This window comes from Nerophis ophidion, linkage group LG01 (genome assembly GCF_033978795.1).
Source record: "Nerophis ophidion isolate RoL-2023_Sa linkage group LG01, RoL_Noph_v1.0, whole genome shotgun sequence".
NCBI lineage: Eukaryota > Metazoa > Chordata > Actinopteri > Syngnathiformes > Syngnathidae > Nerophis > Nerophis ophidion.
The window spans coordinates 81421931-81446615 of record NC_084611.1 but is presented as its reverse complement, the minus strand read 5'-3'; the positions used below and the strand labels follow the sequence as shown (position 1 = coordinate 81446615).

The window sequence follows — 24685 nt, the reverse complement described above, 5'->3', positions numbered from 1 at the left end:
TCGTGGCTCCGAGGGCTCGTCGTCGTCCTTCTGCAACATGCGGTAAACGTCCGAGTCCTCGATGTTCGCTAACGTCCTCGGGCTGCAAAGAGAGAACACTTAATTGCATAAAACGCCTTGGACGAGACTACCGTATTTACCTGAATAGTATGCTCCTGACTTGAATTACTGCCGGGTCAAAGTGAAGTGAAGTGAATTATATTTATATAGCGCTTTTCTCTAGTGACTCAAAGCGCTTTACATAGTGAAACCCAATATCTAAGTTACATTTAAACCAGTGTGGGTGGCACTGGGAGCAGGTGGGTAAAGTGTCTTGCCCGAGGACACAACGGCAGTGACTAGGAGGGCGGAAGTGGGAATCGAACCTGCAACCCCCAAGTTGCTGGCACGGCCACTCTACCAACCGAGCTATACCGTCCCGTCAAACTCGCTTCGCAAAATAATTAGCGCATGCTTAGTATTACCGCCTGGTCAAACTCGTGACGTCACGAGTGACACTTCCCCTGTCATCATTTTCAAAATGGAGGAGGCTGATTTCAATACCGGTAATTTGAAATCGCATAAAGGGAAGAAAATTAAGAGCTATTCAGTAGGATTTAAGGTGCACGCTTACATCACACTCAAATTTTTACTGCATGCCGTTGGTAAGTGCAGGAGCGAGAAGAGGTTTTAGAATAATTAGCGCATGCTTACTTTTACCGTATGCCTTTGGTAAGCGCAGGAGTGAGAAGAGGTTTTAAATTAATTAGCGCCCCGGTGGCAATTCCTTTTAGCTCCGAGACTCCCCCTGCTGGCCTGAGATGTCACTCGCATAAAAGTACGTCCATAAAAGAAATGCATATCATAACAAAACGTTAAAATGTACTGTGTACGGTAAACACTTGTGAAAGCGAAGCTAGCGCTAACAACCCAAGAAATACCACTTTGCTTATTAAGTTAATCAGAGAACAATGATAAGCATGAGAAACACTAACCGGTTTGTTTCAATGTACTTATGCTATCTTTACATTGAAGTGGAGTGGTAATTTTTTTTTTTTTTTTGGTATGTACAATAAGTAAGTCTCGAATGCTATTGTATGCTTAGCTGTTGTGTAGCTGCTAGCTTGTACTCGCGCTGCTTGTATCAGAAATTTTTGATGCAAGCTAAAATAAATTTTTTTTTTTTTGCTCATATAGTCCATCCATCCATTTTAATCCGCTTATTCCCTTTGGTGCCTATCTCAGCTACAATCGGGCGGAAGGCGCTGTACACCCTGGACAAGTCGCCACATCATCGCAGTGCTCATATAGTATTGTAAGTATTTATTTCGGACCAATAGCAACAAACATTTGCAACTTTTATACATAAAAAAATACAATAAAAAAGATAATTTGTGGGTAACTGTTTTAAAAGGTAAACAATTATTTGTTTTTTAAATTTCAATATTTTGGTGGGTATATGTTTAGAAATGTTGTCAACTGTTAAATAATGAATGGATAGATTTTTAAAAAATATTAAATTGGTTGAAACACTGCTCTGTATTTACTACAAAATATATTTTGGAATGAAAAGAAATGTCATTTAATAGGAAATTGTATTTTCTTTGAATAATTGAATTTGCATTTTAGTATATGATTTAAAATTTTACACTAACAAAACATGACTACATTTATTGTTTTTTTCCCCAAACGGTTGCAATTTGTAAAAAATAAACACATACATAAAATAAAAAAAATGTATAAATAAATAAAAAAATACATTATATATATACATATATAAATATAAATTTCGCCTGATTGTAGCTGAGATAGGATCCAGCGCCCCCAAAGGGAATAAGTGGTAGAAAATGGATGGATGGATATATATATATATATATATATATTAATATATATATATACACGTGATGCGTGTTTTAAAATCCATACATCCATTTTTGATTGCGGTCATCCTCAATAAGAGCATGGCTATCTAAAATCTATCTCAGCTGACATCGGGCGAGAGAGGGGGTACAATTTTTTTTTTAATTGTCTAATAAAATTTCATATTTGTTGGAATATTTTTGGGGGATATATGTTTAGAAAGGTTACTAAATGTGAAGTAAAAAATGGACTTCAGGTATTGTTATTTTTATAGAAACTAAAAAATAAAACTGTTGAAAACTGCTCTGCATTAAATACTAAATGTATGCCCAAAAAAAGTCTGCGGGCTATAGAGCATTTTCCGTTCGGGCTCCAGTACTCTGGAATGCCCTCCCGGTAACAGTTCGCGATGCCACCTCAGTAGAAGCATTTAAGTCTCACCTTAAAACTCATTTGTATACTCTAGCCTTTAAATAGACTCCCTTTTTAGACCAGTTGATCTGCCGTTTCTTTTCTTTTTCTTCTATGTCCCACTCTCCCGTGTGGAGGGGGTCCGGTCCGATCCGGTGGCCATGTACTGCTCGCCTGTGTATCGGCTGGGGACATCTCTGCGCTGCTGGTCCGCCTACGCTTGGGATGGTTTCCTGCTGGCTCCGCTGTGAACGGGACTCTCGCTGCTGTGTCTTGGATCCTCTTTGGACTGGACTCTCGCGACTGTGTTGTATCCATTGTGGATTGAACTTTCACAGTATCATGTTAGATCCGCTCGACATCCATTGCTTTCCTCCTCTCTAAGGTTCTCATAGTCATCATTGTCACCGACGTCCCACTGGGTCATTATTGTCACCAATGTCCCACTGGGTGTGAGTTTTCCTACCGAGGATGTCGTGGTGGTTTGTGCAGCCCTTTGAGACACTAGTGATTTAGGGCTATATAAGTAAACATTGATTGATTGATTGATTGATAATTAAAATACATTTGAATTCAATATTAAGACATTTTATTTTATTTAAATATAATTAATTTCTTATTATGTAATTTTTATATAATTTTATGATTTTTTTAAACTTAAATAGACAATATGAAAACTTTATTTGGGCTCTATTTTGATAGCTAACAAATAATGATGAATATTGTTATTGTTTAAAGGTTTGTCATTAGTAAAAAAAAAAAAAAATGTTTAGAAATGTTGCTCCTGTAAAATAATAAATAGACCACAAGCAAAATGAAAAAAAAAATCAGTTGAAACACTGCTCTGCATTAAATACAAAATATATCTGGGAATTAAAATACATTTTATTAAATTCAAGCAAATTTTTCTAAATTATTTGATCTGTATTTATATATGATTCTTAATTGAAATAAAATACAAAGTGTGTTTCTTTTAATCTGTTGAAACACTGCTCTGCATTTATTACAAAAAAAAACCTGGAATTAAAATACATTTTATTCCAAAAATACATTTAATTCAAAACATACAATTAAATTAAAATTAAATCTGTTTTTAATTATTTGATTTGTATTTACTACTTAAAAAAAATAAATGTATACATACTTTATTTCAGGCTCCATTTTATGAGCTAATAAAATATGAATAAATATATTGTTAATGTTTAAAGATATTTGTAAAAAAATATATATAAATATATATATTTTGGAAATAGTAAAATACATGCATTTTTATATATATTAAAAAAAACAACAACAGCAATAATTAAATAATAAAAAAACAACAGTAATAATAGTAATAATAATAGCTCGGTTGGTAGAGGGGCCGTGCCAGCAACCTGAGGGTTGCAGGTTCGATTCCAGCTTCCGCCATCCTAGTCACTGCTGTTGTGTCCTTGTCCCAGTGCCACCCACACTGGTTTAAATGTAACTTAGATATTGGGTGTCACTTTGTAAAGTGCTTTGAGTCACTAGAGAAAAGCGCTATATAAATATAATTCACTTCACTTCACTAAACAATATTCATGTATAATCAAGTATAGCACATCAGTAAGGTGAAAAATAAAATTTTTTTCGAAAGGATTTTCTGTTTTTGTCGCCAAAAGCATCATATTTATGTGTTACGTATGCGCGCCGCTTAGTATCGTAACCACAGCGATGGTAAACGGCAACAATGTATGCGCGGCGTGGCGCCTCTAAGCAGGAAGTGGCCTCGAAGCCAAGCCTTAGTGGCGTGACGCGCATTCGGACCCATTTATTTCTCACCGAGAGGTTAGGTAACAACGTGTTACTGAGGCGATTTGACCTAAAAATAACATCAGGGTGTTTTTCCTCCATATTTGCGATGACACAATTATTATGAGCGTATTGCAACATGAAAGGGGGTCAGGATTCCAGCTTCTGTAGATTCCAGTGTGCACAAATGTTAGCGGAAAGCCTTTTTGAAAAGGACTTTTTAAAGCTCGGTTATCTGGCGTCCACTTCGTAAAAGGACTCCTTCTACAAACCCCGTTTCCATATGAGTTGGGAAATTGTGTTAAATGTAAATATAAACGGAATACAATGATTTGTAAATCCTTTTCAACCCATATTCAGTTGAATTTGCTACAAAGACAACATATTTGATGTTCAAACTGATACTTTTTTTTTTTTGCAAATAATCATTAACTTTAGAATTTGATGCCAGCAACACTTGACAAAGGGGAAAGGTGGCAATAAATACTGATTAAGTTGAGGAATGCTCATCAAACACTTATTTGGAACATCCCACAGGTGTGCAGGCTAATTGGGAACAGGTGGGTGCCATGATTGGGTATAAAAGCAGCTTCCATGAAATGCTAAGTGATTCAAAAACAAGGATGGGGCGAGGGTCACCACTTTGTAGGCAAATTGTCGAACAGTTTTAGAACAACATTTCTCAACGAGCTATTGCAGGGAATTTAGGGATTTTACCATCTACGGTCCGTAAAATCATCAAAAAGTTCAGAGAATCTGGAGAAATCACTGCACGTAAGCGATGATATTGCGGACTTTTGACCCCTCAGGCGGTACTGCATCAAAAACCGACATCCGTGTGTAAAGGATATCACCACATGGGCTCAGGAACACTTATCAAAACCACTGTCAGTAAATACAGTTGGTCGCTACATCTGTAAGTGCAAGTTAAAACTCTACTATGCAAAGCCAAACCCATTTAGCAACAATATCCTGAAACGCCGCCGGCTTGGCTGGGCCCGAGCTCACCTAAGATGGACTGATCCAAAGTGGAAAAGTGTTCTGTGGTCTGACGAGTCCACATTTCAAATTATATTTGGAAACAGAAGACGTGATGTCCTCCAGAACAAAGAGGAAAATAACCATTTGGATTGCTATAGGCGCAAAGTTCAAAAGCCAGCATTTGTGATGGTATGGGGGTGTATTAGTGCCCAAGGAATGGGTAACTTACACATCTGTGAAGGCACCATTAATGCTGAAAGGTCCATTCAGGTTTTGGAGCAACACATGTTGTCTTCCAAGCAACATTATCATGGACGCCCCTGCTTATTTCAGCAAGACAAGTGTTACGACAGCGTGACTTCGTAAAAAAAGAGTGAGGGTACTTTCCTGGTCCAGACCTGTCTCCCATCGAAAATGTGTGTCGCATTATGAAGCGTAAAATACGACAGCGGACTGTTGAACGACTGAAGCTCTACATAAAACAAGAATGGGAAAAAAATCCACTTTCAAAGCTTCAACAATTAGTTTCCTCAGTTCCCAAACGTTTATTGAGTGTTGTTAAAAGAAAAGGTGATGTAACACAGTGGTGAACATGCCCTTTCCCAACTACTTTGGCACGTGTTGCAGCCATGAAATTCTAAGGTAATTATTATTTGCCAAAAAAAAAAAAGTTTATGAGTTTGAACATGAAATATGTTGTCTTTGTAGCGCATTCAACTGAATATGGCTTGAAAATGATTTACAAATCATTGTATTCCGTTTATATTTACATCTAACACAATTCCCCAACTCAAATGGAGTTGTAGATGGACGCCACAGTTAAGACATTAAAAGCTGCACACTTGATTACACTTTTACCATGTTTCTTATTTCAAGTCCTCACCTTTCGGCCTTAGGCAGGACAATCCCCTTCATCTGTCCCTCCATGGCGTCCTGGATGTTCCCGGAGGAGTAGAGGCCGATGGGCGTGTTGTAGGCTGTGCTGACCACCTGATGCTTGTCGTCGATGTTGGCCGCCGCCACGAAGGGCTGAGCTCGGCGGTTGTGAGCCGCGCCGATGTGCTTGTGCTCCTGCGCAAAGAAAAGGGCGGGGAGGGAGGTCACCATGAGGTCACACGGCACCAGTCTGGGCTTCACTTTGGGTGCAAACCTGCTGCTCGGACGCCAGGTTGAGTTTGAAGGGGCTGACTTTGCCGTCCTGCATTACCCGCGGCGACCACAGCCTGGCTTCGTTTCTAGGAGAGAGGAAGAAGGATTTTTAGAACAAGAAAACAACACAATCAGGATGTTATCTTTTTTTTTTACATGGCAACCTTCTGCTTGATCTGGAATAAAATCAATGTTTACAACTTTTGACCCAGACAAAAACAATGTGGTTGATTAGGGAAACATATAGAAAAACATGTTGTATTATTATTATTATTATTAATGTATTCATTTTGATTTCATTTATTTTTTGTTCTATATTTATGTATTGTTTTATATTTTAATTATCATATTTATATATGCAATACCACATTGTACTTTTTTTCTTTTAAATATAGGAAAAAATAACTACTTTTTATAATATTCATACGGGACTTCTTAAATATATATATATTTTTTAAAATGTTTATTTGTTCAATTATTTTATTAATATTATTTTTAGACAATTATAACTTAAAACAAAATTATACACAGTTAGTGTTTGCCAATTGTTGAAAAAAATTCAAGAATGAAAAAATATTGTTTTTTATTGATTACTGAGGTAATTAGATAACGAGTGAATATTTTTTAAATATACACCATCAAGAAAATAACACAATCAATATGTACATTTTTTTTTTTTTTTTTTACACATGATCTGGATTTGATCCGGAATAAAATCAGTTTTTACAGCTTCTGACCCAGACGAAACAATGTGGTTGGTTAGGGAAAAATATACAGAAACATGTATTATTATTATTATTTATTTCATTTGAATTTCAATCAATTATTGTTCTATATTTAGTTATTGTGGTATGTTTTTTTAATTAATCATCCTATTTATTTATGCATTACCACAGTGTACTTTTTTTTTTAATATAGGAAAAAAAAGTACATTTTTATAATATTCATAAAGGACTTCTTAAATTTTTATTTGTATATTTATTTTTGTTAAATTATTTTATTAGTATTAATTTTAGACAATTAAAACTTAAAACAAAATTATACACAAAGTGTTTACCAATATTTTTAAAAACTCAAAAATTAAAAATATTTTGTTTTAAAACTTTTTGGCTCCCTAATAAAAACTGATATTTGTGGAAATGTTAATTTTTATTGATTACTGAGGTAATTAGATAAAGTGAACATGTTTAAATATATTCGAGAACATAACACATTTAGTATGTAAAATTGTTTATTTTTTTTACACTCGATCAGGTATAAAATCCATTTTTACAACATTTGACCCAGACAAAAACAATGTGGTTGATTAGGGAAACATATAGAAAAACATGTATTATTATTATTATTATCATTATTAATGTATTCATTTTGATTTCATTTATTTTTTGTTCCTCCTCTCTGAGCTGCTACCTTACCGTGGTAGAGGAGTTTGCGTGTCCCAATGATCCTATGAGCTATGTTGTCTGGGGGTTTTCATGCCCCCTGGTAGGGTCTCCCAAGACAAACAGGTCCTAGGTGAGTGATCAGACAAAGAGCAGCTCAAAGACTTCTATGGAATTACAACGAAATGAACCCAGATTTCCCTCGCCCGGACGTGGGTCACCGGGGCCCCGCTCTGGAGCCAGGCCCGGAGTTGGGGCACGATGGCGAGCGCCTGGTGGTCGGGCCTGTTCCCATGGGGCCCGGCCGGGCACAGCCCGAAGAGGCAACGTGGGTCAGCCCTCCAATGGGCTCACCACTCATAGGAGGGGCCATAGAGGTCGGGTGCATTGTGAGCTGGGCGGCAGCCGAAGGCAGGGCACTTGGCGGTCCGATCCTCGGCTACAGAAGCTAGCTCTTGGGACGTGGAACGTCACCTCACTGGGGGGGAAGGAGCCTGAGCTAGTGCGCGAGGTAGAGAAGTTCCGGCTGGATATAGTCGGACTCACCTCGACGCACAGCAAGGGCTCTGGAACCAGTTCTTTCGAGAGGGACTGGACCCTCTTCCACTCTGGCGTTGCCGGCAGTGAGAGGCGACGGGCTGGGATGGCAATTCTGGTTGCCCCCCGGCTCAAAGCCTGTACGTTTGAGTTCAACCCAGTCGACGAGAGGGTAGCTTCCCTTCGCCTTCGGGTGGGGGGACGGGTCCTGACTGTTGTTTGTGCTTATGCACCAAACAGCAGTTCAGAGTACCCACCCTTTTTGGGTACACTCGAGGGAGTACTGGAAAGTGCTCCCCCGGGTGATTCCCTTGTCCTACTGGGAGACTTCAACGCTCATGTTGGCAACGACAGTGAAACCTGGAGAGGCGTGATTGGGAAGAATGGTCGCCCGGATCTGAACCCGAGTGGTGTTTTGTTATTGGACTTTTGTGCTCGTCACAGTTTGTCGATAACAAACACCATGTTCAAACATAAGGGTGTCCATATGTGCACTTGGCACCAGGACACCCTAGGCCGCAGTTCCATGATCGACTTTGTAGTTGTGTCATCGGATTTGCGGCCTTATGTTTTGGACACTCGGGTGAAGAGAGGGGCGGACCTTTCTACCGATCACCACCTGGTGGTGAGTTGGCTGCGATGGTGGGGGAGGATGCCGGACAGACCTGGCAGGCCCAAGCGCATTGTGAAGGTCTGCTGGGAACGTCTGGCAGAGTCTCCTGTCAGACAAAGTTTCAATTCACACCTCCGGGAGAACTTTGAACATGTCACGAGGGAGGTGCGGGACATTGAGTCCGAGTGGACCATGTTCCGAACCTCTATTGTCGAGGCGGCTGATTGGAGCTGTGGCCGCAAGGTTGTTGGTGCCTGTCGTGGCGGTAATCTCAGAACCCGTTGGCGGACACCAGCAGTGAGGGATGCCGTCAAGCTGAAGAAGGAGTCCTATCGGGTTCTTTTGGCTCATAGGACTCCGGAGGCAGTGGACGGGTACCGACGGGCCAAGCGGTGTGCAGCTCTAGCGGTCGCGGAGGCAAAAACTCGGACATGGGAAGAGTTCGGGGAAGCCATGGAAAACGACTTCCGGACGGCTTCGAAGCGATTCTGGACCACCATACGGCGCCTCAGGAAGGGGAAGCAGTGCACTATCAACACCGTGTATGGTGCGGATGGTGTTCTGCTGACTTCGACTGCGGATGTTGTGGATCGGTGGAGGGAATGCTTCGAAGACCTCCTCAATCCCACCAACACGTCTTTCTTTGAGGAAGCGGTGCCTGGGGAATCTGTGGTGGACTCTCCTATTTCTGGGGCTGAGGTCGCTGAGGTAGTTAAAAAGCTCCTCGGCGGCAAGGCCCCGGGGGTGGATGAGATCCGCCCGGAGTTCCTTAAGGCTCTGGATGCTGTGGGGCTGTCTTGGTTGACAAGACTCTGCAGCATCGCGTGGACATCGGGGGCGGTACCTCTGGATTGGCAGACCGGGGTGGTGGTCCCTCTCTTTAAGAAGGGGGACCGGAGGGTGTGTTCCAACTATCGTGGGATCACACTCCTCAGCCTTCCCGGTAAGGTTTATTCAGGTGTACTGGAGAGGAGGCTACGTCGGATAGTCGAACCTCGGATTCAGGAGGAACAGTGTGGTTTTCGTCCTGGTCGTGGAACTGTGGACCAGCTCTATACTCTCGGCAGGGTTCTTGAGGGTGCATGGGAGTTTGCCCAACCAGTCTACATGTGCTTTGTGGACTTGGAGAAGGCATTCGACCGTGTCCCTCGGGAAGTCCTGTGGGGAGTGCTCAGAGAGTATGGGGTATCGGAATGTCTTATTGTGGCAGTCCGCTCCCTGTACGATCAGTGTCAGAGCTTGGTCCGCATTGCTGGCAGTAAGTCGGACACGTTTCCAGTGAAGGTTGGACTCCGCCAAGGCTGTCCTTTGTCACCGATTCTGTTCATAACTTTTATGGACAGAATTTCTAGGCGCAGTCAAGGCGTTGAGGGGTTCCGGTTTGGTGGCCACGGGATTAGGTCTCTGCTTTTTGCAGATGATGTAGTCCTGATGGCTTCATCTGGCCGGGATCTTCAGCTCTCACTGGATCGGTTCGCAGCCGAGTGTGAAGCGACCGGAATGAGAATCAGCACCTCCAAGTCCGAGTCCATGGTTCTCGCCCGGAAAAGGGTGGAGTGCCATCTCCGGGTTGGGGAGGAGACCCTGCCCCAAGTGGAGGAGTTCAAGTACCTAGGAGTCTTGTTCACGAGTGGGGGAAGAGTGGATCGTGAGATCGACAGGCGGATCAGTGCGGCGTCTTCAGTAATGCGGACGTTGTATCGATCCGTTGTGGTGAAGAAGGAGCTGAGCCGGAAGGCAAAGCTCTCAATTTACCGGTCGATCTACGTTCCCATCCTCACCTATGGTCATGAGCTTTGGGTCATGACCGAAAGGATAAGATCACGGGTACAAGCGGCCGAAATGAGTTTCCTCCGCCGGGTGACGGGGCTCTCCCTTAGAGATAGGGTGAGAAGCTCTGCCGTCCGGGAGGAGCTCAACGTAAAGCCGCTGCTCCTCCACATCGAGAGGAGCCAGATGAGGTGGTTCGGGCATCTGGTCAGGATGCCACCCGAACGCCTCCCTAGGGATGTGTTTAGGGCACGTCCAGCTGGTAGGAGGCCACGGGGAAGACCCAGGACACGTTGGAAAGACTTTGTCTCCCGGCTGGCCTGGGAACGCCTCGGGATCCCCCGGGAAGAGCTAGACGAAGTGGCTGGAGATAGGGAAGTCTGGGCTTCCCTGCTTAGGCTGCTGCCCCCGCGACCCGACCTCGGATAAGCGGAAGATGATGGATGGATGGATGGATGGATGGATGGATGGATGGATGGATGGATGGATGGATGGATGGATATTTTTTGTTCTATATTTATGTATTGTTTTATATTTTAATTATCATATTCATATATGCAATACCACATTGTACTTTTTTTGTTTTAAGTACAGGAAAAAAATAACTACTTTTTATAATATTCATATGACACTTCTGAAATATATATATTTTTTGATATTATTTTATTAATATTATTTTTAGACAATTAAAACTTAAAACAAAATTATACACAGTGTTTGCCAATCGTTGAAAAAAATTCTTGAATGAAAATAAAATTGTTTTTTTATTGATTATTGAGGTAATTAGATAATGAAGTGAACATTTTTTAAATATACACAAAAAAGAAAATAACACAATCAATATGTAATTTGATTTTTATTTTTTACACATGATCTGAATTTGATCTGGAATAAAATCAGTTTTTACAGCTTCTGACCCAGACGAAACAATGTGGTTGATTAGGGAAAAATACACAAAAACATGTATTATTATTATTATTATTTATTTCATTTCAATTTCATTTATTTATTGTTCTGTCTTTATTTATTGTGTTATGTTTTTTGAATTATTTATCCTATTTATTTATGCATTACCACAGTGTACTTTTTTATTTAAATATAGGCAAAAAATTATAAATGTACATTTTTATAATATTCATAAAGGACTTCTTAAATTGTATTTGTATATTTATTTTTGTTTAACTCTTTTATTAGTATTATTTTTAGACAAAACTTAAAACTAAATTATACACGATTAAAGTGTTTACCAATTTTTGAAAAAAGTCAAAGATGAAAAACATTTTGTTTTAAAACTTTTTTGCTCCTTAATAAAAACTGATATTTGTGGAAATTTTGATTTTTATTGATTACTGAGGTAATTACATAATTAGGTGAATATTTTTAAATATATTTGAGGAAATAACACAATCAGTATGTATATGTATATACTTTTTTTTTTTACACTTGATCTGGAATAAAAAATCCGTTTTTACAGCTCCTGACCCAGACTAAACAATGTGGTTGATTAAGGAAAAATATTAGTATTATATATAGCATTATTTTTAGACAATTACAACTTAAAACAAAATTATACACAATTAAAGTGTTTGCCAATTTTGGAAAAAATTGAAAAATTAAAAACATTTTGTTTTAAAACTTTGCTCCTTAATAGAAACTGATACTTGTGGAAATGTTGATTTTTATTTATTACTGAGGTAACTAGATAATGAAGTGAATATTTTCTAATATATCCAAATACCAAGAAAATAACACAATATGTATTTTTTTTTAACACTTGATCTGGAATAAAATCAGTTTTTAGAGCTTCTGGTCCAAACAAAACAATGTGGTTGATTAGGGAAAAATACACAAAAACATGTATTAATAATATTATTTATTCATTAATTGTATTTATTGTTCTGTATTTATATTTTTCTATGTTTCTGAATTAATTATCCTATTTATTTATGCATTACCACATTGTATTTTTTTTAAGATACAGGAAAAAATAACTACTTTACATTTTTATAATATTCATAAGGGACTTCTTAATTTTTTTTTTACATGTTTATTTAATAAATAATTTTATTAGCATTATTTTTGTACAATTCAAACTTAAAACCAAATTATACACAATTAAAGTGTTTGCCAATTGTTAAAAAAAAAACTCAAGAATGGAAAAATATTCTGATCAGGTTTTGCTTATGAGATTAAAAATATATTTCTTAATAAATATGCTAATAAAATAATTATGTTAATTCAAAAACATGTTAAAGTAGTTACTTAGAGTTATACTTAAATATTTTCAAATGTAATTTAACAAATGTAAATTTTCCATTTAAAATTTGTTTTACAACTTTTTTGCTCCTTAATAAAAACTTATTGTTGTGGAAATGTTGACTTTTATTGATTATTGAAATAATTAGATAATGAAGTGAATATTTTTAAAAATATAATAGAACAACAAGAAAATAATCAGTATGTTGATTTTTTTTTATTTTTGGAACTGCACTTTTCTGCTTGATCTGGACCCGTTTGAGCGAGGAGAAATAATGTGGTTGTTTTGGGAAAAAATATACATATACATATTTTTATTATAATTTTTTTATATTCATATTTTTTTTAATGTTTTTAAATTAATAATTTTATTTACGTATTACCACATTGTACTTTTTTGGGGGAAAAATATCGGAAAACAAGAACTACTAAAATTCACCGATTGTAAGAAATAAATAAGGGAATTCTTGAAAAAAATGTTCATGAAAATGTTTGGTAAAATATTTTACTAGTATTATTTTTAGACATTTAAAAATTAAAACAAAATTATACACGAGTAAAGTGTAAACTGATCAGGTTTTGCTTATCAAATAAAAAATTTTCTCTTAATAAAAACATTTTTTTTAATTAATAATTTGATAAAATAATGAAGTTAATTTAAAAAAAGTATCTTAGTAATTAAGTAAGTGACTAGTATACCTAAATATTTCAAAATGTAATTTATTAAAATATACACTCGCCAATTAAAATTGTTTTTTAAAACATTTTGCTCTTAATAAAACTGATACTTGTGGAAATGTAGATGTTTATTGAAAAGTAATAATAATTAATATTTTTAATATGTAAATTTCTAATAATTCAGGATAAAAAATATTTTAAAATAAAAAAAGGCATTTTATGAAAGCGTTCCACATTGTTGCCCTTTGACACATTTAGGGGGGTTGCCCACAAGTGCGGTCCTCTCCAAAGTTTCTCATAGTCACTGTCACCGACGTCCCACTGGGGTGAGTTTTTCCTTGCCCTTATGTGGGCTCTTTACCGAGGATGTCGTTGTGGTTTGTGCAGCCCTTTGAGACACTTGTGATTTAGGGCTGTATAAATAAACATTGATTGATTGATTTTATTTTGCTATTCAAATGTTACAAAAATAAAAGTGTCACCCAATTATCTTATATTATAATATAATATTAAATATATTTAGACATATTTTTGATGCCTTGGAGAGGTAATTCCTATTACCGTATTTCCTTGAATAGCCACCGGGCATGTAATATGCGCCTACCTTGAATTACTGCCTGGCCAAACTCGCTCGCCAAATTTATTAGCGCATGCTTACTTTTACCGCCGGGTCAAAGTCGTCGTTTCCAAAATTGCGGAGGAGTTTTTTTTTTTGCTGTTACTATGTGTAAACCAGGGGTCTTGTTCCACGGCATACAAATCACTCTGATGGTTGTGATATAGAACAACTTTAACACTCTTACTAATATGCGCCACACTCTGTGAACCCACACCAAACACATTTCTGGAGAACATTGGCTCTGTAACACATAAACGCAACATAAGAATTACCCAGAATTCCAATGATCCATGACTCTTGGCCATATTATACACCCCGCTAGCCCCAAATCCCCCCCCCCCCCTTCTCTCCGTGCGTCGGTTGAGGTGGGCGGGGTTGGGGGCGCGTGTATAATATAGCCAAGAGTCATGGATGCCTTGGAATCCTGGGTAATTCTTATGTTGCATTTATAATGTGTTACAGAGCCAATGTGCTCCAGAAATGTGTTTGGTGTGGGTTCACAGCAGTGTTAATTTGGTTGACGAAAAATTTTCGTCATAGTTATCGTCAACGACCTTTTTTTTCTGACTAAAACGAGACAATAAATAAATAAAAAATAATTTTTCGTGGACTAAGACGATGACGAAGTGTATTGACATATTCGTCAACGAATAAAAACGAGACGAATATGGCTGCCAGCGACGAGATCCAATCGGAACTCATTCCGTTAGGAAGAGGCGGGAGGAGTTGGGAAGAGAACCAATCAGAGCGACGTGGTAAGGAAGTTACGTAAACGTAGTTTGCGTTTGAGACTGACCCGGGAATGCGCTGCAGAAGACAACATGTCAACGCCGGGGAGGAAGAGGAGAGAGGACATATGGGGAAATTTTATATTTGACGTCAAAGATAACAAGACGCAGTGTAAGAAATGCAGCGCGAGGATTACGGGGAAAAACACAACAAATTTCAAGCGACATTTACAGTCGAATCACCCCGAAATCCACACACAGGTAAGCATTTTCCACAACTCACCCGACGTTATCCCGATTATTACACGGCTTACTCGTGAAATACTAAATTTGAGGACATGATTTTCATCAAAATACGACTTGTATCTGTGATTTTTCCGCTGTTTTGCTTTGTCTTTCAGAAATTAAAGGGTACGTTTACATATTACCCTTTAGTCGACTAAATCTACTGTAGTTTTCGTCGACTGTAATCTTATGATATTTCGTCAACTAAAACTAGACTAAAACTAAAACAATTTAAATAACTAAATGATGACTAAAACTAAATCCCAGGCTCGGGATCTTTCTGTGTGGAGTTTGCATGTTCTCCCCGTGAATGCGTGGGTTCCCTCCGGGTACTCCGGCTTCCTCCCACTTCCAAAAACATGCACCTGGGGATAGGTTGATTGGCAACACTAAATTGGCCCTAGTGTGTGAATGTGAGTGTGAATGTTGTCTGTTTATCTGTGTTGGCCCTGCGATGAGGTGGCGACTTGTCCAGGGTGTACCCCGCCTTCCGCCCGATTGTAGCTGAGATAGGCGCCAGCGCCCCCCGCGACCCCAAAAGGCAATAAGCGGTAGAAAATGGATGGACTAAATTACATTTTAGTCAAAAGACTATGACTGAAACTAAATCAAATTTCGCTGTCAAAATTAACACTGGTTCACAGAGTGTGGCACATATTAGTAAGAGTGTTAAAGTTGTTTATATCACAACCATCAGTGTAAAACATGGGTGTCAAACTCTGGCCCGCGGGCCAAATCTGGCCCGCCGTGTAATTTAATTTGGCCCTTGAGGCAATATCAATTTAGCATTCGAGCTGGCCCGCCGGTGTTATACAGCGTCGGTGCCGCTGTAACACCGCATTCACCACTAATACTCATACTTGCCAACCATCCTAATTTTCCCGGTATACTCCCGAAGTTCAGTGCCCCTCCCGAAAATCTCCAAGGGCAACCATTCTCCTGAATTTCTACCGATTTCCACCCGGACAACTATATTGGGGACGTGCATTTAAGGCACTGCCTTTTGCGTTCTCTACAAGCTGTCGTCACGTCCGCTTTTCCTCCATACTAACAGCGTGTCACATAATATTTGTGGCTTTTACACACACACACGCGCGCACAAGTGAATGCAAGGCATACTTGGTCAACAGCCATACAGGTCACACTGAGGGTGGCCGCATAAACAACTTTAGCACTGTTACAAATACGCGCCACACTGTGAACCCACACCAAACAAGAATGACAAACACATTTCGGGTGAACATCGGCAACAGAACAAAATACCCAGAAACCCTTGCAGCACTAACTCTTCCGGGAAACATCCAGCAAACTGACCAATAATTAACGTTTTATTCATGCATTTTCTCTTGCTACTTCAAAGCTTGAATGTTTGGTTCATTCATTATTGTTATTTTATTTTCAAATGTATTATTAGCCTGTGGAAAATTGTTTATATTTACCTCAGAAGATTGCAAATAGAAAAAAAGGCATAACATTTTTATTTCAATTTTATTTGATATGCCATTGATATTTTTTTTAATTATTATTATTTGAAACTGTATTTTGCATGTCACTAAAGTTATATAAGCCTTGCTTGTTCAATATTTAATGCAAAACTTGCTTGGGTCCCTATTAAAAGGTTAATTTGTTCAACCTTGGCCCGCGGCTTTGCTACGTTTAAAATTTTGGCCCACTCTGTGTTTGAGTTTGACACCCCTGGTGTAAAAGGTATGGCTGTTGACCAAGTATGCATTGCATACTCGTATGAGAAGCAGCGATGTGCATGCATCCGGCCGGCACGCAGAAAGCATGGTATAAAGGTGGGCGTGATGACATGTTGTAAAGCAGTGGTCTCCAACCACCGGGCCGCGGCCGCAGAATAATTTTATTTATTTATTTATTTTTTAATCACACTCAATTTTTTTTACTGCATGCCATTGGTAAGCGCAGGAGTGAGGAAAAGTTTTTAAATAAATTAGCGCCCCGGCGGCTATTCAAGGAAATACGGAAAGTTAATAATTGCCTATACAAAAGTGTAATATGGATAATAGACAAAGGTGGTGTATGAACTGCTTAACAATAACAAACAATGGCAGCCTGAGACGTGAAAATGTCACATTTTCACGTGCTGATTGTTAGCGTTTATCAGCTGGAGCAGGAGTTTCCTTCCCAGAAGACCAGCAGGGAGTTCAAAAACAGTTGGCCGACCTTTCCACGCTGAGGGAGAGACGGCTGCTGGCCTCCTTGATCTTGTTCTGGGCGTCACAGTGCAGCATGTCGGCGGCCGGCGAGCCCTCGATGGCCACGATCACGTCGCCCGCGCACAGGCTGGCCACGTCCGCCTTGCCGCCGGGAGTGATCTGCGGGTGAGAGTTCACAAAAGGTCACCTTCCTGACACGTTCCCCTTGGCGAGTGCAGGGGGCGTGACCTTATTGCATTACCCGCACGCGGCACAGATATGAGGTCATGTGACTAAAAATACGGGCTGAGGGAACGCCAATAGAGGGAATGCTGATTGACAGCACGGGAGGATTAAAGGATGTTTTACATCAGCAACATCCATCAATCCATTTTCTACCGCTTATTCCCTTTTGGGGCTCGCGGGGGGCGCTGGCGCCTATCTCAGCTACAATCGGGCGGAAGGCAGGGTACACCTTGGACAAGTCGCCACCTCATCGCAGGGCCAACACAGATAGACAGACCACATTCACACACTAGGGCCAATTTAGTGTTGCCAATCAACCTATCCCCAGGTGCATGTCTTTGGAAGTGGGAGGAAGCCGGAGTACCCGGAGGGAACCCACGCATTCACGGGGAGAACATGCAAACTCCACACAGAAAGATCCCGAGCCTGGATTTGAACCCAGGACTGCAGGACCTTCGTATTGTGAGGCAGACGCACTAACCCCTCTGCCACCGTGAAGCCCCCATCAGCAACATGCACGTTTAAATTTATTTTTATTTTTATTGGATTTTATTATTGCAGATGAATAATAAAGTGGTTCAACTAAATGTATTTTTTGACAGCACAAATGTATTAGGAGAAATTAGGACACGTTGGGCCATAAAATGGATTTTTAAATGACCTAAAAGCCTTTACAGCACAAATGGAATTGTTTTTACCGCACAAACGAAGAATAGTAATTTTTTTAATTTTCACACTTTTACTTTCAACTAAGGAGCTTTAAAAGTATTTATGACCTTTCCAACACACTCTTGAATTAATTTTTCAAAAAATGTACTTGTGTCATTAAAGGCCTACTGAAACCCACTACTACCCACCACGCAGTCTGATAGTTTATATATCAATGATGAAATATTAACATTGCAACACATTTAGTTTATTAAATTGAAATTTTAAATTTCCCGAAGTGTCGTGTTGAAAACGTCGCGGTATGATGAGGCGTGCGTTTGACGTCTCGGGTTGTAGCGGACATTTTTTTCCAGCCCGATCCAAGCTATAAGTCGTCTGCTTTAATCGCATAATTACACAGTATTCTGGACATCTGTGTTGCTGAATCTTTTGCAATTTGTTCAATTAATAATGGAGAAGTCAAAGTAGAAAGATGGAGGTGGGAAGCTTTTAGCCTTTAGCCACACAAGCACACGGTGATTCCTTTTTTAATATCCCCGGAGGTGAAGCTTTACTATGGATCGGAGTGGTCAAGCGAACATGGTTCCCGACCACATGTTAACCGGCAGGTTTCGGTGAGAAAGTTGTGGTAAAAAGTCGTCTCTTACCGAAGATCTGCGGAGTTTGCGCCGTCCTTGCATCAGCCGTGACTTCCCTCAGATTCTGGCGTCAACACACCCGTGGACACACCCCTCCGACTTTCAGGTACTATTTAACTCACTAAAACACTAGTGACACAATAGAAAGATAAGGGATTTCCTAGAATTATCCTAGTAAATGTGTCTAAAAACATCTGAATCCGTCCCAATGCAATTGCCTTTTATATATTTTTTTTAATCTTTATTTATTTATTTTTCTAGTCCTTCGCTATCAATATCATCATCCACAAATCTTTCATCCTCGCTCAAATTAATGGGGAAATAGTAGTTTTCTCTGTCCGAATACCTCTTTTTGTTGGAGGCTCCCATTAAAAACAATGTGAGGACGTGAGGAGCCCTCACCCTTATGACATCATCGTCTGCAACTTCCGGTAAAGGCAAGGTTTTTTTATCAGCACCAAAAGTTGCAAGTAAAGTAAAGATTAAGCTTTATTATGGAACAGAGCGGTTAAGCAAACATGGTTCCCGACCACTTGTCAACCGGCAGGTTTCGGTGAGAAAATTGTGGTAAAAAGTCGTCTCTTACCGAAGATCTGCGGAGTTTGCGCTGTCCTTGCATCAGCCGTGACTTCCCTCAGACTCTGGCGTCAACACACCCGTGGACACACCCCTCCGACTTTCAGGTACTATTTAAGTCACTAAAACACTAGCAACACAATAGGCAGATAAGGGATTTTCCAGAACATCCTAGTAAATGTGTCTAATAACATCTGAATCGGTCCCACTGCAATCGCCTTTTTTATCTTTTTCTAGTCCTTCACTCTAAATTTCCTCATCCACGAATCTTTCATCCTCGCTCAAATTAATAGGGAAATTGTTGCTTTTTCAGTCCGAGTAGCTCTAGCTGCTGCTGGCTATGATTGTAAACAATGTGAGGATGTGAGGAGCTCCACAACCCGTGACGTCACACGCACATAGTCTGCTACTTCCGGTAAAGGCAAGGCTTTTTTATTAGCGACCAAAAGTTACAAATGTTATCGTCGATGTTCTCTAGTAAATCTTTTCAGCAAAAATATGGCAATATCGCGAAATGATCAAGTATGACTCATAGAATGGACCTGCTATCCCCGTTTGAATAAAAACATCGAATTTCAGTCGGCCTTTAATGGATGTTTTACATCAGCAACATGCACTTTAAAAAAAAAAAAAATTTTTATTTTTATTGGATTTTTTGTAGATGAATAATAAAGTGGTACAACTAAATGTATTTTTTGACAGCACAATTGTATTAGGAAAAATTAGGACATGTTGGGGAATAAAATGGGTTTTTAAATTACCTAAAAGCTTTTACAGCACAAACTGATTTTTTTTTTTTTTTACCGCACAAACAAAGAACAGTCTTTTTTTTTTTTATATCCAAACTTTTACTTTCCACTAAGGAATGAACAAATTTGAAAAAAAATGTACTTTTGTCATTAAAACATGACTTAACTTTAGGGTTGTTTCTTGAATTCATAAAGTTGATGCAAAGTCATTAAAGCCACAATACGTAACAATTGGGTGGTTTCTCGAGTTCATTCACACAATGCAAAGTCACGTTAACCAACACTTGGGTTGTTTCTTGAAATTCATAACGTTGATACAGATTAAAGCCACATTAAGTAGCATTTAGACAGTTTCTTGAATTCATACATTTATTGCAAAGTCAAAGTCACATTAGGTAAAACTTGGGTTGTTTTTATATTCATAAAGTTGATGGGGTGCTTTAAAGTCACACTAAGTAATAACTGAAGTGTATTGTAGAGAGGCGGAGCCGGCAGTCCGACAGCGAGGCAGGGCACACCGTAGCCCGCTGCAAGATGGCGGCGAGGAGGCGTGGACTGCGAGCAAGCAGCGAGGCAGGGCGCGCCGGAATCAACCCCGCAAACAGTATACAAAAAAAATGGTAAATGGTTGTACTTGTATAGCGCTTTTCCACTCCTTTTTGAAGGAGCCCAAAACTTTTTGACAGTATTTCCACATTCACCCACTCACACACTGAACCAGGACCCACTAGGAGCAAGGGTGAAGTGTCTTGCTCAAGTACACAACGGACGTGACTAGGATGGTAGAAGGTGGGGATTGAACCAGTAACCCTCAGATTGCTGGCACGGCCACTCTCCCAACTTCACCACGCCATCTCCGAGATGGAGGCGTGGACTGCGAGCAAGCAGCAAGGCAGGGCGCGCCGGTATCAACCCTGTAAATATTATCAGGTGCGTGGGTCGCCCAGCTGGGCACAATTTAAATCTCCCCTCGCACTGTATAAAAGGGCAGCGTCCGTAAACGCCGGGGGGAGAGACGGAGAGAGAAGGAGCCAGAAGGAAGCCGATGCTGAGCGCGAGAGGAAAAGAGCACAAAGAAGACGACGCATGCAGCCGAAAAGCTGGAGCGACTGCAAAGAAAATTGGCAAGAGACTTAAATATTGCAAAATAAAAAAAGTCTACACCTGCTCGACAAAATGTCATTCCTTGGTGGTCCGGAGAACCCGCACGACGACGGCTAGAGACCGTCATGTATTTTTTACATAATAAAGTTAAGTCCTTTAAAGCTCAACTATGCAACACGAGCTCCATTTCCCTTGCTCCCCTTACAGATATTTCCTCCTCTAGGGATCACTTGAGGAAGTCATCTAGTCTCCCACAGTCACAATGTCCACAAATAAATATGTGATATATTTATATTTATGTGCTGAGAATGACTTGTTTGTTTACAGGCAAAAAAAAAAGGTTAACTTTCCATTGACAATGATTCAAAACACAGCCCTTGTAGTTTAAATAGCAGGCAACACAAGTTGAGGTAGCGTGCACGAGTGTTGCTGGGACTGAGGAGCTGCGGTTCATTAGCTGGCAACATAAGTTGTGTTAGCTTGCACAAACACAAATTGTGGAAGTGTGCACAAGTGCTGCCGGAACTGAGGAGCTGCGGTTCGACAGAGGGCAACAAAGGCTGACTGGCGGGCCTGAGGAGCTGAGGTACAATAGCAAGCAACATAAGTTGTGGCAGTGTGCAAGAGGGCTACCGGGACTGAGGAGCTGTGGTTTAATAGCAGGCAACATAAGATGAGGTTGTGTCCACGAGTGCTGCCGGGACTGAGGAGCTGCGGTTCAATAGCAGACAACATAAGATGAGGTAGGGTGCACATGTGCTATCGGGACCGAGGAGCCGCGGTTCAATACAGGGGGACATAAGTTGAAGTAGCGTGCAGGAGTGCTACCGAGACTGAAGAACCACGTTTCAATACAGGGGGACATAAGTTGTAATGGTGTGAACGAGTGCTTCCAGGACTGACGAGCCGCGGTTCAATAGCTGGCCAAATAAGTTGAGGTAGCGTGCACGAGTGCTACCGAGACTGAAGAACCACGTTTCAATAGAGGGCAACATAAGTTGTAATGGCGTGCACGAGTGCTGCCGGGACAGAGGTGCTGCGGTTCAATAGCTGGCAACATTAGTTGAGGTAGCGTGCACGAGTGCGGCCGAGACCGAAGAGCCACGGGTTCAATAGCTGGAAACATAAGTTGAGGTAGTGTGCACAAATGCTACCGAAATTAAAGAGCCACGTTTCAATAGAGGGCGACGTAAGTCGTAATAGTGTGCACGAGTGCTTCCAGGACTGAGAAGCCGCGGTTCAACAGCTATTAACATGAGTTGAGGTAGCTTCAACGAGTGCTATCGAGACCGAAGAGCCACGGTTCAATAGCTGGCAACATAAGCTGGGGTAGCGTGCACGAGTGCTGCCAGTACTGAGGAGCCGCGGTTCAATAGCTGGCAACTAAGTTGAGGTAGCGTGCACGAGTGCTACTGAGACTGAAGAGCCACGTTTCAATAGAGGGCGACATAAGTTGTAATGGCGTGCACAAGTGCTCCCGGGACAGAGGAGCTGCGGTTCAATAGCTGGAAACATAAGTTGAGGTAGCGTGCACGAGTGCTACTGAGACTGAAGAGCCACGTTTCAATAGAGGGCGACATAAGTTGTAATGGCGTGCACAAGTGCTCCCGGGACAGAGGAGCTGCGGTTCAATAGCTGGAAACATAAGTTGAGGTAGCGTGCACGAGTGCGGCCGAGACCGAAGAGCCACGGTTCAATAGCTGGCAACATAAGCTGGGGTAGCGTGCACGAGTGCTGCCAGTACTGAAAAGCCATGGGTTCAATAGCTGGCAACATAAGCTAAGGTAGCGTGCACGAGTGCTGCCCGTACAGAGGAGCTGCGGTTCAATAGCTGGCAACATTAGTCTAGGTAGCATGCACGAGTGTGACCGAGACCAAAGAGCCACGGGTTCAATAGCTGGCAACATAAGCTTGGGTAAGGCGCATGAGTGCTGCCAGTACTGAGGGGCCGCGGTTCAATAGCTGGCAACTAAGTTGAGGTAGCGTGCACGAGTGCTACTGAGACTGAAGAGCCACGTTTCAATACAGGGCGACATAAGTTGTAATGGCGTGCACAAGTGCTCCCGGGACAGAGGAGCTGCGGTTCAATAGCTGGCCAAATAAGTTGAGGTAGCGTGCACGAGTGCTACCGAGACTGAAGAACCACGTTTCAATAGAGGGCGATATAAGTTGTAATGGCGTGCACGAGTGCTGCCGGGACAGAGGTGCTGCGGTTCAATAGCTGGCAACATTAGTTGAGGTAGCGTGCACGAGTGCGGCCGAGACCGAAGAGCCACGGGTTCAATAGCTGGAAACATAAGTTGAGGTAGTGTGCACAAATGCTACCGAAATTAAAGAGCCACGTTTCAATAGAGGGCGACGTAAGTCGTAATAGTGTGCACGAGTGCTTCCAGGACTGAGAAGCCGCGGTTCAACAGCTATTAACATGAGTTGAGGTAGCTTCAACGAGTGCTATCGAGACCGAAGAGCCACGGTTCAATAGCTGGCAACATAAGCTGGGGTAGCGTGCACGAGTGCTGCCAGTACTGAGGAGCCGCGGTTCAATAGCTGGCAACTAAGTTGAGGTAGCGTGCACGAGTGCTACTGAGACTGAAGAGCCACGTTTCAATAGAGGGCGACATAAGTTGTAATGGCGTGCACAAGTGCTCCCGGGACAGAGGAGCTGCGGTTCAATAGCTGGAAACATAAGTTGAGGTAGCGTGCACGAGTGCTACTGAGACTGAAGAGCCACGTTTCAATAGAGGGCGACATAAGTTGTAATGGCGTGCACAAGTGCTCCCGGGACAGAGGAGCTGCGGTTCAATAGCTGGCCAAATAAGTTGAGGTAGCGTGCACGAGTGCTACCGAGACTGAAGAACCACGTTTCAATAGAGGGCGATATAAGTTGTAATGGCGTGCACGAGTGCTGCCGGGACAGAGGTGCTGCGGTTCAATAGCTGGCAACATTAGTTGAGGTAGCGTGCACGAGTGCGGCCGAGACCGAAGAGCCATGGGTTCAATAGCTGGAAACATAAGTTGAGGTAGTGTGCACAAATGCTACCGAGGCTGAAGAGCCTCGTTTCAATAGAGGGCGACATAAGTTGCAATGGCGTCCAAGAGTGCTGCCGGGACAGAGGAGCTGCGGTTCAATAGCTGGCAACATTAGATGAGGTAGCGTGCACGAGTGCTGCCGGGACTGAGAGAGACATGAATTCGACAGTTGGCCACCTCACAGTGAACATGTCATACTTCTACTAAAAAATGAACCGCAATTCCTCGACAGTACTCGTGCACGCCACCACGAGGCAAGACACGATCAGCAAGCCGTACACAGACTTCTCTAAAGTAGTTTTACTTCCTATGGTATTGTCCCTGGAATAAGTTCTCTCGTGTGAATATTTGGTGCTGAAAGTGCGCGTGTGTGCCTTTAAGAACCGAGCAGTGTTTACTTTCCACTGCTGGCAGGCCGTAAAAGAGGTGAGGTGATGATGTTCCTGTCCTAAAAAGGCAGCCAGACTACACTGTGCTGGACTAGTGTGCTATG

General features: G+C 41.2%; 1 protein-coding gene across 3 annotated transcripts in view; it reads right to left on the bottom strand.

Annotated features, from left to right (window-relative positions):
• The window catches only part of pdlim3b (PDZ and LIM domain 3b), a 39750-nt gene that overhangs the window by 5891 nt on the left and 9174 nt on the right, over positions 1-24685 (bottom strand). For all 3 annotated transcript variants that reach the window (XM_061913081.1, XM_061913090.1, XM_061913100.1), the window contains exons 3-6: positions 17209-17360; positions 6155-6239; positions 5888-6075; positions 1-82 (exon numbers count right to left, since the gene is read on the bottom strand). The exon at positions 1-82 is cut by the window's left edge and continues 46 nt beyond it. In XM_061913081.1, the coding sequence (XP_061769065.1) occupies positions 1-82; positions 5888-6075; positions 6155-6239; positions 17209-17360 (507 nt within the window). The remainder of the gene's footprint in view (positions 83-5887; positions 6076-6154; positions 6240-17208; positions 17361-24685) is intronic.